Genomic DNA, 16,531 nt, shown 5'->3' with positions numbered 1-16,531 from the left:
GGAATGTGCTCATTACTTGTGACCTTATGTCAGATAGCTGACCGATCAAATGTCAATAATATGCTTTACTGGCATCTATCAACGGTTCCGAAAGAATAATTGCCCGTATCCGGATTAAAAGTAGCCTGTACCTTGTCCTGGTATAATAAGCTATGTAATTGCCTCCTTTCATCAAAATTCATTCAGTTGTTTTTGCTTGAAAGACTTACAAACTTCCACACACATAAACGGATTTTCTAAATTTCACGATTATGTTTTCTTGTTTATGATTATGTAGCAATCTACTGTTACGTCCGCACTTTTTCGTATTTAGAATGGTTTCTTGCAGATCAACCTAAGAAGTTGTCGACTGCTTAATCAGGCATATTTATTTATGAGTAAGTATATGTAGTTTATCAGTTCTGTTTTTGGAAGGTGTCGCGATACTTATTTATTATTTTAAACAACCCAAGCCTAAATCTAGATTCATCCTATTTCCGCTATAACGCGTCTAGTCTACACGTATTACATTTCAAACTCATCTTACCCCGTAAACTATTAATCACAAAAACAATTAGCACGTTTGAATTATTATTAAGAACACCAACGTTCCCACCTGACCGTTACCTCCTCATGATAAACGACGCCGGGTGTTCGCCTTAGCTATTACTCTGCTAGCTTATTTTCTATGTAACTTACAGCAAGTTTTTAATTACTACCTACTGTACTAGCTTTTGCCTGCGATTTCGTCCTAGTGAAGCAAATGACGATTGAGGAGGGCTTGAATTTTATATAGTGTATTTCTTAGTGACCACCTTCGTCCTAAAAGGAATGTCCTACGAAAAATTTGACACTCGTGTCTGAGATTTTATGTGAGCTTTCAGTGTTTTATATGCTTGTCAGTTCGAACCTACGTCCTTTTTTTTTGATTAGCCTACTAAATATAATGACGGACTCTGTACAGGCAGTTCAGGCAACAAACGGCAGCCCTATGGTGACTTTTTAGTTTGTTTCCTTCCTATGAACCAGGTTTTGGGGAGGTCTATGAATTTTATTTAAAAAAAGAAAACAAAAAAGGAGGTCGGAACCATGTATACTCTATTCGCAGATTTCGTTTACTGGACCAGGGAGGGAAAAGTTTTGATGAAGGTTAAGTTATGAAAATAAAATTTAAAAAAGTACTCTAAGTAATGAATGTACGTAGGTTTAGGTATTTCTGTAATAGTAAAAATCCTTGAATAACGATATCACTTCGGTGTTATAACACCGATGCTACTAGTGTTTTATAAATATTTTATACCAAATAACTCATTGGAAAATTTTGAAATGCCTTGAAAAGAATGTACATGGTGTTTCAGTCATATCTTTACCCTTGCCTAAAATAAACGTCAACTTGCATCGATCGTAGATTTTCAAAATGGCGGATATAAAACTAAACCAAACGATAAAAGCTGCTATGATTTTAAAAATAATTTGCGGGTTTTTCTGCAAAATTAGTTCTAATAAAATAGTGATAACTTTAGCGAAAGTTTATTGTTTGTTTTTTGGTCTAATGTGCATGTCCATGCTTAGAATTCTAGCTAACCATGCAAGAAGTTTCAGCGCTTTGTTACAAGTATTTCTGGGAGTATACGTGTACCTGATATATTTTCTTTTAAATTTCTATTTTGAAGGTGAAAATTTTATGGGATTCCTACACGAGCTTCGAAAAGTAGTCACTTCTCAGCACATGAAGTCAAGCGAGGGAGTCCAAATTTCCATACGCTTGTTCACTATTTCACTTTCAGCAAACATTTTACTACGATTGAAGATCACGTTGGACCACAGTCAATATACAGTTTCCTCGATCTATTCTTTCTTAGTTTTTCAATCGACAGTCAACTTGTTGGAATTTTCGCCAATTTTGACAAGGCTTATGATGTTTGAATTGCTATGGCGCAGAATGGCAATGGTCCGCAGAAATCTTGAACGGGAGCTATCAACGCATCAGGGCTATGACAATAGTGACTGCATTCTGAAGGAAAAATTGAGGAGATGTCTAAATGCTTACAAATGTTTGTTGGAAGTGACACGTGTAAATGAAACGCCTATGAAAATTGCGGTACATAACCAAAATATTAAAATATGCTTGTATAAGTCAGAGGCTTAGTCTTATTTATTGAAATTTTTGAACATCTCTTTGTTTCAGATATTTACATCTGTTACAGCACTCGTTTTCTACATTTTGACTACTACCCATCTGTATATTTCTGCTAGCGGAGAATTAGTACGTATTGCTAAAGTTCTAAAGTCTATTTTCCATCAAATAAATGATGGAGGAGTCACTTTTCTCGTTGTAATCTATGCATAAGTCAGTATGCAGATGCATCTACCGTTTATGAGCGTGATAAAACTATGGGCCTACAAAAAAATTGCAATTCAATATTTGGGGTGACCAATATTTTATATATATTTGCAGGCAAACCTAGCACTGGCTGGTGAATTGATAAATCACTTCATTATATTATTGTCACCAGCATTGCTCTCTGAGATGGTGATCCGTGAAACTGATAAAATGAAACTATGCATCGTAAAACGGTTACTCGTCTGTGAAGGTACAATAGTTTTGACTAATATTGCACGGAGTGTGTAAATAAAATAAAAACAATAAGGTTGATATTTATAGTTTTTGAAGTGTAAAACAACTTATAACTAGGTATACAAAATTTCAGATGAAAGAACGCTTATCGCAATACAAGACGCGATGACGTACTTGGAGCAGAACCCGTTCAAGTACACAATATGGCGCGTGTTCGCGGTAGACATGAGTCTGATACTGAACATGATCGCGCTCCTCACCACATACACTGTCGCTATGGTGCAGTTCATGCATATTTGCGATTGAATTGAAAAACTGCAACTTTTTAACCGACTTCCCAAGAAGGAGCCGTCTGTAATTTACCTTTTCATCAACGTTTGTTTCGGCATTAATATCAGCTTTATATTCAACTAAAGTAGAGCAAGCAGAAACTATAGACAAGTTGTACAAGTACCTAGTATTTAAGACTTTACAATGTGTTTTGTGTAATTGGTATGTTATCACGTATATAAATTATTTTTGGAAACAAAACCTTCATCATAGTAAGCCACGTCGGTGTTTACAATTATGTAGCACAGCCATTATTAATATGTACGTGTGGATATTATATTATGGATTACAATATTGTGTAGTTTCTTTCTTTCTTATCTATAATTAAACATAGCAAAGAATGAGGCCTTCGTTCGGTTGTGGGGGTTGCCCTTCATAGCCTTAATCCTCTTTTATAGTGTTAAATCGATAGGGAGAAACTTCAAATTCCTGGCCAATAGATAACAGTAGCTATAGATACACCATTTGATGCAGATACATGAGTAAAAACATAGGAAGCACTGGTTATTTCATTAGTTATAAATCCGATTAAGTCTTAAAACCGATTATGTTAGGGCTAGTTAGCAAAATGCTTCAGCTCTTATCCATTTTCTTTTTAAATAAGAAATCATCAAATGACCGCTCGCGCTGTGCAGATGTGATTAGCAGCGTGAGGGAGTGCCAGACTCTTAATGACTAAAACCTATCATGTTCCTTCTTAAGCCCATTATGTACCAGGGCCATGGTAACTAGTTTATTTTTCGAGGCAGAATTTTTGCTTCTCTGATAGAATGTTATCAAATTATTCATAAAAGCATTGCTGGTTGTATGATGAGGTCATACGAGTATCATAATACTGTATCTACTGGTGTTGGTTTCTACAAACTCATTATGCTGATGAAGTTTTATTATAACTGTAACATTGAAGTATAAAAAGAGCTCGGACTAGTAGACCACGTCAGTCCAATAAGTATTTTCGGTCTTCGGTAGGCTCTATTTTCTCGCAGCATCCAATAAAAGTTATACCTACTATTCAAAACAATGGCATCTGTAAAATTAGAAGCGTTTATTAAAAGTGTTATATTTCTTCGTCTTTTTTGTGGATTATATTATAAACTCAGTTCAAATAAAATAACAATTGCATTAATAAAAATCTACTGCACGTTTGTCGCTAAAACAATTATAACTATTTTTGTTTTGTTCATAAAAAACTTAAAGGTTCCTTTTCAAAACCTTAGTTTTGGTTTGATGTGCTCTGGGTACCTTATGAATGTTGTTTTCAGTACCTATTTTGATGGCGACAACTTCATGAAATACTTTAGCGCACTAAAAGAAATAAGAAATTGACAAGACTTCCCGTCTTTCAGTGACATCAAGATTTCAATCATTTTATTGTTTTTTTTTGCTTCCTCAAGGATAATTAAGTATGCGGCATACTCCATCAGCGCCATGTTTACTTTTCAAAACCCATTCCCCTATAATATACTACTACAGCCTTTATAGGGTCAATAGCAGTTCACCAACAAATGTATCGTTGGTGAACTCGACACGAATGATGACTTTCGAATTATCAAATCAAATCAAAATCATCCATCATCCTCCGAGCCTTTTTCCCAATCATGTTGGGGTCGGCTTCCAGTCTAACCGGATTCAGCTGAGTACCAGTGCTTTACAAGAAGCGACTGCCTATCTGACCTCCTCAACCCAGTTACCCGGGCAACCCGATACCCCTTGGTTAGACTGGTGTCAGACTTACTGGCTTCTGACTACCCGTAACGACTGCCAAGGTTGTTCAATGACAGCCGGGACCTACAGTTTAACGTGCCATCCGAAACACAGTCAGTGGTGTCTAAGATATACTTAGAAAGTACATACAAACTTAGAAAAGTTGCATTGGTACTTGCCTGACCTGGGATCGAACCCGCGCCCTCATACTTGAGAGGTTGGTCCTTTACCCACTAGGCCACCACGACTCAAATCAAAATCAAATCATCTTTATTCTCAGGCATCAAAGGCCCATAGATAAATACCTTAAAACTAGCATACATAATATGATATACAAAATTGTTAGTAAATAAAAACTTAAAACTATGTTAGTAGCACTTCACTTATGCACTAAGTCACTGTGCGGTCCTGTGGCACTTGTCCGCGGAAGCGACGGAACACCACGTCCTGTGGCCAGAAGATTATTGTAGCGTCGAATGGCCATACTCTGCAAATGCCTCGAGCAAGATCTATTAAAAGCTAGAAGATTCGAGAACGAAGGAGACATTTTGAAAAATATTTTAAAACAATTCCTGAATACTTACAAAAGTATTTTGGACATGATTCGTATTAGTGAAAAACCAATGAAACTTGGGGTAACTGTAGTTACTAATAACAAGTCTTCTTATTTAAATACAATCCACACTGCAGTTAATATTTTGAGATAAGAGTTTCCAAGCGTTACTCGGAAACATCTGACATCAAAAATACTTCGACTTCTTTTTCCATTTCAGATATCTACGAGTTTGGTCTTATTTCTTCCTCACATGATGGATCATGCTTATACCTCCATGCTTGACCGACGTTCTGTTGTAGGTATTTTGCTAAAATATAGCTTTTATTTGGTCTGATATAATAAGAAGCTATCACTAAGCCTCTATGCCTTGCAGGACTCGTTATTGATAGTTTTGGAGGGTTCTACTCAATTCATTGAAACGATGTCTCCCGCAATGTTAGCGGAGATGGTGAACAGTGAAATAGATAGAATAAATTTGTGTGTTACTAAGCAGTTACTCGTCTGTAAAGGTAACTAAATAACTAAAGTTTGCATGGTATTAGTTAACAAAATTCTACGGTTGGTAAGAAACCAGCGCGGCGTTCAAAACAAATAAGAATGATCGACAACCAGCAAGCAGAATTTGCGGTGTGCCCATCGACAGTAAAACACGACACTATGCTTTGTATTGCATACTAGAATAGAAATGTTCCTTAAATGTATGAATCTCAAATTAAAATAAAAGGCTTCGAAAGACGATGGTAATATGATAGAATATATTTTCAGAAAGCTGCACCCGCGACGCAATACAAGACGCCATGACGTACTTGGAACAGAACCCGTTCAAGTACACAATATGGCGCGTGTTCGCGGTAGACATGAGTCTGATACTGAACATGATCGCGCTCCTCACCACATGCACTGTCGCTATGGTGCAGTTCGCGCATTTGTACAATTGATTGACCTTCAGATTGAAATTGTAATATTAGCACAGCTGTAATTTTTGCGTTTTTTTTTTTAGTAAAACATGTTTGAAGCACGTAAAAAAGTTTTATTTAATTATTTTTTTGGGTCTGTCTCTTACAATCAGTCGAACGGATGCTTAAATATTTATTGCAAAGTATGTTATGGTTTTAATTCTAAGCATACCGAAAGGAGAAGAATACGTTTGCACACCTCCTAAAGCTTCTTTCAGTTTTAATTATTATAAGTACCTTCAATAATCTAGAATAATACAGAGTAATATATTCTAAACCCAGCGTTTTCTAGACAGGATAACAAACAAATATATACCACTTCTGGAGAGTGGGAAATCATCAAATGATCTATTCCGCCGTAGGTGGATCTAGACGGGTCAATTGAATGGTGGTGGTAACGTAACCATAGTATCGTTAAGTTTATAATAGACGGCCTTGAATGAAGAAGCCACGTCAGTGCAACATTGTCCAGTGTATTTCTGTTACATTCTCCACCTCGACGTAACACGACGTGCATAACCCTCACCGATGGAGCTTGTAAAATTAGAAATGTTCATAAAAGCTGTTATGATCATTCAGCTATTTTGTGGCTTGTATAACAAAATTAGTTCAAATAGAATAATTTGTGCTGTAACGAAAATCTATTGTGCACTTGTAATTGCTGCTATCGTTATTATTGCTTTGATTCACATTTTCTTTTTTAACAGTTTTATTGTAGCTAAATTCTCTGTGGTAATATCAGTCACTACATATGTTTTATATGCTATGGTACATTTTTATTTCAACGGTGATCATTTTAATGAGTTTTTTCACAGTCTAAAAAATTTACAGACAACACAAGATTCAGAATCTAACTATGATATACCTATCACAATATTTTTATTGATTTCCATATCAAGTGCAAGATTATATGGCTACTCAAAAATTTCTCTTGTGCATATATCTATCTTACCAATCGACGAGTTGACAGGATTGTTTTTTGAGTTGCTTCTGTGTTATATAAACCATACAACGTGTGTCATAAGGTATCTGATGTTTGAGTTGTTGTGGCGTCGAATGGCAATACTCCACAAGCGCCTTGAACAGGATCTGTTAAACGCTAGAAGGTTCGAGAATGAAGCAGGAGTTCTGAGGAGACAGTTAAGGTCCTGCTTAACGATTTATAAAGAGATATTAAACACGACTCGGAAGAATGGTGCACCAATGAAGCTTCTGGTGACTAATTTATACATTTAACTCTTGAGAATCAAATCAAATCATTTATTTCATTTAGGCCTTTACAAGCACTTATGAACGTCAAAAATTATAAATAAGGTTGATTCTAGTTGCCTTATGATTAGAATGTAGTAGAATGGTGCCTTATGATTGGCCTTTGATGAAGAAGGACCCGGCAGATATTTTTGACTGATTTATTTTGCTGTTTCAGATAATGTCCAGCGTTGTTCTATTGGTTCCCCAGACATTGAATCATATTTTTGGCTTATTACTGAAAAATGCAATTGTATGTACTAACTTTAAATTATTTTGTTTGTTGGTTTGGAAGCTATTCTTTCGACATTCACGTTTTGAAGCATTTTTTCTGGAATATCTTTATCTGAAGCCAATTTCAATTACTTATATTGTTTACGATTATTTTTATTGGTTTGCATACATATCAAAATTCAGACTTTTGAGACGGTCGACAGTTTAGTCGGGCGCTTCATAAATATGAAAATGAATGGTAGTATGTACATAGCAACCAGTCGGTATCAACTCGACTAATTGTCGGCCGACTTTTTAGTCTGCAGTGTGCGGCTAGGGTCAGTTCGAATTAAAAGCTAATTTTGTATTTTGCAGGGCAGCGACCTAACAGTTTTCGATATTTATATTTTATTTTTTGAAACGCTATCACCAGCCTTGCTAGCCGAGATGGTGAAAAGCGAAATAGAATGTATGAAACTATCTATCGTTAAACAACTGCTTGTTTGTAAAGGTAATAATTTTCTAAAGGCGAGATTCTACTGATGTATGGCACTATGACGCACACCGATTTTCTCTAGGTCTACTCACTCCAGCAAACAGCCAAAAATTATGCTCGAACATTTCTAAAACGTCATATTTTTTAACAAGTTGGGTAAATAGTGTATTAAAATATTACAGATGAAAGAACGCGTAACGCAATACAAGACGCGATGACGTACTTGGAGCAGAACCCGTTCAAGTACACAATATGGCGCGTGTTCGCGGTAGACATGAGTCTGATACTGAACATGATCGCGCTCCTCACCACATACACTGTCGCTATGGTGCAGTTCGCGCATTTCTATGATTGATTGATTTGTACACTTAATTTTAATAGCTTATTTGCACTGCGTTTGTTGATAAAAAAAAAAACATGTTATGTAATATAAAATAACAGTATAAACTATGGAGTTATGATAAAAAATGTAGTTTTATTAAAGCACGATACATCGTTAAAATACAATATGTTCAATTACCATAAAATCTGCTTATACGAGCCTATTAAGTATCTGCCGCAAACATTTGTGTTTATGTCTGATATGAAATATTATACAAAATAATAAACAGACGTTGTCTCCTTGTTGAGGATGTTTGCGATTTTTATTTACTTGAACACAAAACGTCCGTTTAACTTTATGACTGACGCAGGTGCATTCTCGTCTTTCATGTGCGTGTCCCAAGACTCCTTAAACTGTGATTTGCATAAGGAAGGGATAAAGGTATATTTTTATAAAACGACCAAAATTCTGCAGTTTAATTTTAACATATCATGTTTTTTTTTTTTTAAACAAACACAGTGCAAATATGCTATTAAGTGTAGATCTCGACTGACTGCCTCGTTGGTCTAGCTGTCGCAAGTGTGGCTGCTGAGCACGTGGTCTCGGGTTCGATTCCCGAGTCGGGCCGAAATCGCTTTGTGGGTTTTAGAAGACTTTCACAAAGCAGCCCGGAGCCTGGAAGCTGGTGATTGATACACCCGTGCATCGGAGAGCACGTAAATGTCGGTCCTGCGCCTGATCTCTCTCCGGTCGTGTCGGATTACCGTCCCATCGGGCTATGAGAGTTAAGGAATAGTGAGTGCACCTGTGTCTGCGCAAATGCTCGTGCACTATAATATGTCCTGCGTAGTTGGCTAGTCTCCTTACATGAGAACAGCCGCCGTAGCCGATAATCGGCTAGGAGGACATCATCATCATCATCATCATCAAGTGTAGATCAATCAATCATAGAAATGCGCGAACTGCACCATAGCGACAGTGTATGTGGTGAGGAGCGCGATCATGTTCAGTATCAGACTCATGTCTACCGCGAACACGCGCCATATTGTGTACTTGAACGGGTTCTGCTCCAAGTACGTCATCGCGTCTTGTATTGCGTTACGCGTACTTTCATCTGGAATGGATTAAGATTAATTTACAGAACTTATTTAAAAACATTGCTCGTTTAAGTTATAGTGAGATTCCATCAACAGATTGCACATATTTGTTTGTCATTAAAAAATGATTTTGCTTCAACGCGAGTCCACGGCATGTATTCGCGCACAATGGTTGCAGTTTCGCGGACGTTTTAGTCATGTTTGCACATAGTTTTTTACTGTTTGCTAGAGCGAGAATAACAAAGTAAACTTTAGTATGCGTGACCGTATCGCAAACCGGTAGAATCTCGCCTTTACAAGATCATTATTACCTTTGCATCGGTGCAGCTGTTTAACGACCAATAGTTTCATACGATTAACTTCGTTTTTCACCATTTCGGCTAGAAGGGCTGGTGATAGTGTTTCAAAAAATAGGATAGTGACCTCCACAACAATCGGTCCGCTGCCCTAAAAAAAATTAAAATATTCTCTTAATTTCTGAACTTTATGGTAAAATACTTTTTTCATAGTTGATCAAAGTGCGATTACTACTAAATATTTGAAATGAAAATAATCTTTGAAAGACTTATTATATTTTATTCTGTAAGCAATCATAATTGGGTTCAGGAATCGCTTGAATAGATTTAAAATTTTAACAGAAAAAAAAACAACTGAAATCTAATATCGAAAGGATAGCTTAAAGAAACATACAAAACTGATCAAAGTACATACTCGTTTATCGTTCGATATAAAGCTAAAAATATGATGCAATAAATGGGGGATCAAAATAATAACGCTGGAAAATATCTGAAACAGTAAAATAAATCAGTCAAATATCTGAAAAGACAATCTTCATCAAAGGCCAATTATTTTCCGCTACATTAGTAACATTTAAAAATACTATTTTCAAGAATTTAATGTATAAATGAGTCACCAGAAGTTTCATTGGTGCATCATTCTTCCGCGTCGTGTCTAATATTCCTTTGTAAATGCTCAAGCAGGTCCTTAACTGTGTCCTCAGAACTCCATCTTCATTCTCGAACCTTCTAGCGTTTAACAGATCCTGTTCTAGACGCTTGCGGAGTATTGCCATTCGACGCCACAACAACTCGAACATCATAAATCTCATGACAGACGTTATAGAGCCTATGTAGGATATTAGTACTCCAAAACAAAAAGACATAAACCGGTCAAATCGGAAATGACTACCCGACATACCAAGCCAATAATATCTTGAATAGTTTTTTAATCTTGCACCTGTTATAAATATAAATAAAAATATCGTGATAGGTATTTCATATTTCGATTCCAAATCTTGTGTTATCTGCAGATTTTTTAGACTGTGAAAAAACTCGTAGAAATTATCGCCGTCGAAACAAAAATGTACCACTGAATTTACAAAATACTTAGAGGCTGGCAATCCAAAAGCGAATGCAGAGGAAATAGAGTTTTTTAGATCGTTAAGGTAAGACAAACTAATAGCAAAGACGATAGCAGATACAAGCGCACAATAGATTTTGATTATAGCAGCAATTATTTTATTTGAAGTGATTTTGCAATACAAGCCACAAACTATCCGAAAGATCATGATTGCTTTTATGAACATTTCTAATTTGACAAGCTCCATCTTTGGTTACACACGTCGTGTTAAGTCCAGGTGGAGGTTGTAACAGAAATACACTACACAATGTTATACTGACGTGGCTTCTTTATCCAAGGCTCTCTATTATAAACTTAATAATTAGGTATGGTCTGCCTGACCACCTACATATCCAATCTAGAAATTTAAGCTTTGTCCCGCTGACCTTCAATAGACGACACGACTCTTTTCTTATACGCAAGATCTTTAAGTGGTTTTTGAGACCAGTCTGGATATGACTGCATTGAGCATACTGAGGTGAGCACTACCTTTGACAAGCACAGTCGTATCCTCGTGGTGGCAATAGGCAGCGACGATCTTTCGCACTCAGCCAGCAATCATGGTCCATTACCAGTAATCATGCTAGAGGTGGTGGTGGTGGAACGTTTAAAAGAGAGCGATCCTCTAAGCCCGGAAGTAGAACCGGTGGATGCTGAGACTTCAGTAAATCTGGCGAATTGTAGACGTCATACCTTTCTTCACACCTTTTGAGTGGCCCTGTAAATATAAAATATTTTCTAATAAAGTGTTGATTTTATTTTGACTGTTCTGACACGCGTAGTTTTAATATTAAGATCTTATTATAGGTACACACAATATCACGTGTCCTATTTATTTTGTCCCTGAACGGTACAGGCGCGTCAGTGTTTTGTTTGTCTTCAAATACAGCACTGTAACTTCTAGTTCGTCAACGATGGCCTTGGTCAAGTCAGAAACCTTCATAAAAATTATTATGATCTATCGATTATTGAGCGGGTATTATTGGAAGATTAGCTCCAACAAAATAGTCTCCGTTTTACTCAGGATTTATTGTCTTTTCATCGCTACTGCATTTTTATGCTCAATGTATCAATTTTTCTCATTTTGATAATATTTTTGAGAATTGGTAGCCGCATTCAATTTGATGTTCATACTCATATAGACATTATGCAAGGTGTATTTTCGATTCTGAATTTCTCTCTTACGTTCGATTGTATATGTATTACTCGTCTTGTTTGACGAGAATAAAGGCTCGAGCAGACCGGATGCGTATGCGTAACCACGCGCGTAGTCACGCGCGTAGTTACGGCGTAACCATGAGTTGTAATGTATGGAAATGTATGAGACAGGCCACACCGCTTGCGTAACGTAGACACGCGCGTCGTTACGCAAGCGGTGTGGCCTGTCTCATACATTTCCATACATTACAACTCATGGTTACGCCGTAACTACGCGCGTGACTACGCGCGTGGTTACGCATACGCATCCGGTCTGCTCGAGCCTTAATGATGTTTGAGTTGCTGTGGCAACGGATGGCAATGCTTCGCAAATGTCTTGAGCAGGATTTATCAATTGCGAGGAAATTTGAAGATGGAGAACAAGTTTTGAGAAATAATTTGAGAGCCTGCTTGAAAATTTACAGAAGCTTAGTAAACACGACTCGTGTGTGTGACGCTCCCATGAAACGTTTGGTAAGAGACTTCGTATATTTTATTAAGGTTTATTCATATGACGCAGGCAGTACGCAACACCTTAAAAGAAACCAAAAATAATTATAAACCCAAAATATGCATACATGTCCCATTGGAACCATACTACATAAACAGATAAAGAAATAAATAGTCCATATAACACTGTTTTTTTTTTAATCGGGTCTGTAGTTCCTGAAAAAGGCGCGTTCAATCAAACTCGTCATCTTCGTAGTATTAGAATAGATTCTGGCTAGGTACATGAGGAAAGCCCCCTGTCAGTTTTGTCTTAATTAACCCTTGTAGACTAAGAGCCAAATTCACCGACAATAATGAAGGTCAGTTTTCTAAAAACAAAAATAATGTTCACTATGAACTCTCACGGACAATTTCAAGGTTGGCGGTTGGTGGTTTTAAGAAAAAAATATGTTTCAGTTGTCAGTCGAATTTGGATTTAAACCTTTTAGGGTGATGAAATGTGTTTACTTTTATCTATACCAGATATTCTCATCCACAATTATCGTACTGCCATTGAAGGTAAAATATATGTATGGCTTCATAAATAACAGATATATAGTACGTATTGGTTATATTTATTTTTTGGTGTAAGAGTTCGAAAAGAAATTAAAAAGAAAGTTTAAGCCGATATCCCATGTAAAATAGTTCGCGCGGCCAAATAATAAAGCCTTTATTTAATCTTCCTAGATACGATATTTTCAAAACGAGCCAGTTCCTTAAACTCATTATGTTTTTTAGTCTTTTGCAGTTTTACTAGAAGGCTTACTGCATCTTGTACTGTCGATATCACCTGCAGTTATAGCCGACATGGTGTACGAAAATACGAAATAGAGAAAATTAAACTATGCGTAATCAAGCAATTACTTTTGTGTAAAGGTATCTATTGTATCTTTAAATTACTTTTTTATATTAAATTCTCTTAAATATTTAACACAAAAAATAATCTTTTAGGTGACAAAACACGCGACGCAATACAGGACGCGATGACGTACTTGGAGCAGAACCCGTTCAAGTACACAATATGGCGCGTGTTCGCGGTAGACATGAGTCTGATACTGAACATGATCGCGCTCCTCACCACATACACTGTCGCTATGGTGCAGTTCGCGCATTTCTTTGATTGAACAATTATCAAAAATTACTTTTGCTGCACATTTAAAGTGAATATTGGAATGACCTTTCAATCACCTCACCTTTGCGCAAGATTGTTTGCTTGTGTGTAGTAAGTAATACACTTATCTATGTAATAAATAAAATTAAAGTGCAGATGGTTGGTGTCATGTAAAGATCTTGATAGCAAATACTTAAGGCACTTTCTTTACCCAAGAAGCGGAATTAAGAACTTATTAAATAAAAAAAGTCACGGCTAATAGCTAGTTCTAGAATATAGGTAACTCAAAAATAAGTGCTTTTCTATTCCCGTTTGTAATTACTTAAATACACTTACTTAAATAAAACCTTGAGCTAAGTCCAGTGTCACATTGGATTCATTGTTCACCAGCTTTGACTTTTACTATCCAAAACTATGGCTCTTGTAAAACCAGATACACTAATAAAACTCGTAATGTTTATCCGACTTATTAGTGGATTTTACTGTAAAATAAGTTCAAATAGCAAAGTTAACTTTTTGGTGAAAACTTACTGTATATTAATCGCGACACTCATAATTTTTTTAACAATAACTGTAGCATTCGTCAGAGTTAACATTGAAAGTAAATTTCACATTGGGTTTATGTCAACCCTCTACGTTGTAAGTGTAGTCACAAGTATTTGTTTCAATGGTGATAACTTCGACGATTTTTTGACGAAAATAAGAGGAATCACCACACTACCAAATGTCGAATCCGCTGATAAAATAACCTTTTCAATATTTTTATTTTTCTTATCACTGTGCTCAAGGATAGTTGTCAATGTCAAATTTACGATTGATAACGTTCAAAGTATTTCTGATCCTTTATTTTATGTCTCCCTGGTATCACTTACTCTCGCTACTTTACAATACTCGGCGAGTTTTACAAGGATAATGATGTTTGAGCTTTTATGTCGTCGGATGGTTATTCTCCGTAAACGCGTGGAAAGCGACTTGTCAATCCCAATGACATATCAAGCCAAAGAGATGTTGGAGGAAAATTTAAGAAGTTGTCTCCACACTTATAAGAGTTTGTTGGATACGATTCGTGGGACTGATATGCCTATGAAGTTTCTGGTAAATTTTATTAGCATAAAACTCTTAGTAAATCACGTATATATATCCAACGTGATAAACATGGCTTAGTGCGCTTTTACACTAATTTACAAATGATGACACTTGAAACAGAATGCAACGAGTACACAAGCCGGGCGTATACGCGCCACAAATTCCGTCAGTGTGAAAGCGTTCTTATGAAGTAACGTAACATATGTTTAGTATGTTATCCATCATCATCATCATCCTCCGAGCCTTTTCCCAAACTATGTTGGGGTCGGCTTCCAGTCTAACCGGATTCAGCTGAGTACCAGTGCTTTACAAGAAGCGACTACCTATCTGACCTCCTCAACCCAGTTACCCGGGCAACCCGATACCCCTTGATTAGACTGGTGTCAGACTTACTGGCTTCTGACTACCCGTAACGACTGCCAAGGATGTTCAATGACAGCCGGGACCTACAGTTTAACGTGCCATCCGAAACACAGTCATTGGTGTCTAAGGTATATTTAGAAAGTACATACAAACTTAGAAAAGTTGCATTGGTACTTGCCTGACCTGGAATCGAACCCGCGCCCTCTTACTCGAGAGGTTGGTTCTTTGCCCACTAGGCCACCACGACTTCATGTTTAGTATGTTTAGTATGTTATCCACCATGGTAAAATGATTTTTGAAAATTCTAATGATTTTTTCAGACATTCGTTTCAGTCATAATATTAATGCCACAAACATTAAACGATATATTTGGCTACGTCATTTTAAGAAGGAGCGTAGTAAGTACCTGTATAAACTTAATTTTATTTATAACAGTTCTTTTCTAGTTAAACGGACTCTCTGTCTCAAAAGTACCTTAAATATTTCAAATGAAAATATTTAAGTTCTTTTTTTACAAAGACTTTCAATATTTATTTGTTTCTCATATATGTTAATTTATATTTTGCTTCATTTGCAGACGAGTTATTTCATAATTTTTGTAAGTTTATTACGTTTCGTCGTAACTTTATCACCAGCGATACTATGTGAAATGATTAACATAAATATGAATAAAATCAAACTATGCATTATAAAGCAGTTACTTGTGTGTGAAGGTACATTATTTTCACATTTACTAAACTTATGTATAGGAAACAAATATGGATGTTTCTTAAATGACTTGCGTTTCAGATGAAAGGACGCGTAACGCAATACAAGACGCGATGACGTACTTGGAGCAGAACCCGTTCAAGTACACAATATGGCGCGTGTTCGCGGTAGACATGAGTCTGATACTGAACATGATCGCGCTCCTCACCACATACACTGTCGCTATGGTGCAGTTCGCGCATATTTATGATTAATCATAATAATTACGTGTGGTAATTTTTTATTGCAATGAACTTTGTCATAACAGTTGTTCGTGTAAAGTAATGGAATTTTACGTTAGAAAATATTCCTTAAGATTTTCTAATTACATAGCATTGGAAGAAGGAAAAGAAGAAAATGGGTTTTGAGTATCTACTTATAAAATAGACTTCTAGTTAGGTACTACTAATATACATACTCAACGGTATAGTAATTTAACTGAAGCTTGCTTTATTTTAAATTGTTTTTCTATTTTCGTGTGGCAATTACAGTATATTTTTAAATGAAGTTAAAGCCTTGAATAAAGAACACATCAGTGTTGTATTGCTTTTCACTCACTACTATTGTACAATATATAAACATATTTGAATTTAGAAGTTATGGCTTTCCTTAAACCAGAAATTTTAATACAGATTATTTTAGTTTATCGTCTCATCTGTGG

The 16,531-nt window shown here is 36.2% G+C and overlaps 2 protein-coding genes across 3 annotated transcripts in view; both read left to right on the top strand.

The window, feature by feature from the left end:
* The window catches only part of LOC124632928, a 141,566-nt gene that overhangs the window by 70,540 nt on the left and 54,495 nt on the right, over positions 1-16,531 (top strand). The gene's annotated exons all lie outside the window — the stretch shown is intronic.
* On the top strand, positions 1,321-3,118 carry LOC124632931. The gene is made up of 4 exons (XM_047167946.1): positions 1,321-2,080; positions 2,168-2,245; positions 2,438-2,573; positions 2,691-3,118. Exons 1-4 carry the CDS (start codon positions 1,397-1,399, stop codon positions 2,861-2,863), a joined length of 1,071 nt encoding a protein of 356 aa, XP_047023902.1. The 5' UTR covers positions 1,321-1,396; the 3' UTR covers positions 2,864-3,118.

The sequence above is a fragment of the Helicoverpa zea genome, chromosome 9, assembly GCF_022581195.2.
Source record: "Helicoverpa zea isolate HzStark_Cry1AcR chromosome 9, ilHelZeax1.1, whole genome shotgun sequence".
NCBI classification, from domain to species: domain Eukaryota; kingdom Metazoa; phylum Arthropoda; class Insecta; order Lepidoptera; family Noctuidae; genus Helicoverpa; species Helicoverpa zea.
This window is presented reverse-complemented; position numbering and strand designations above follow the sequence as displayed.

What these genes read in the sequence shown, in the direction of transcription:
- LOC124632931 (XM_047167946.1), top strand. Translation starts at nt 1,397, where the DNA reads ATGGCGGATATAAAACTAAACCAAACGATAAAAGCTGCTATGATTTTA. An exon ending in TTTCTGCTAGCGGAGAATTA is followed by an intron (nt 2,246 to 2,437) that starts GTACGTATTGCT and finishes ATATATTTGCAG; the next exon opens with GCAAACCTAGCACTGGCTGG. An exon ending in ACGGTTACTCGTCTGTGAAG is followed by an intron (nt 2,574 to 2,690) that starts GTACAATAGTTT and finishes ACAAAATTTCAG; the next exon opens with ATGAAAGAACGCTTATCGCA.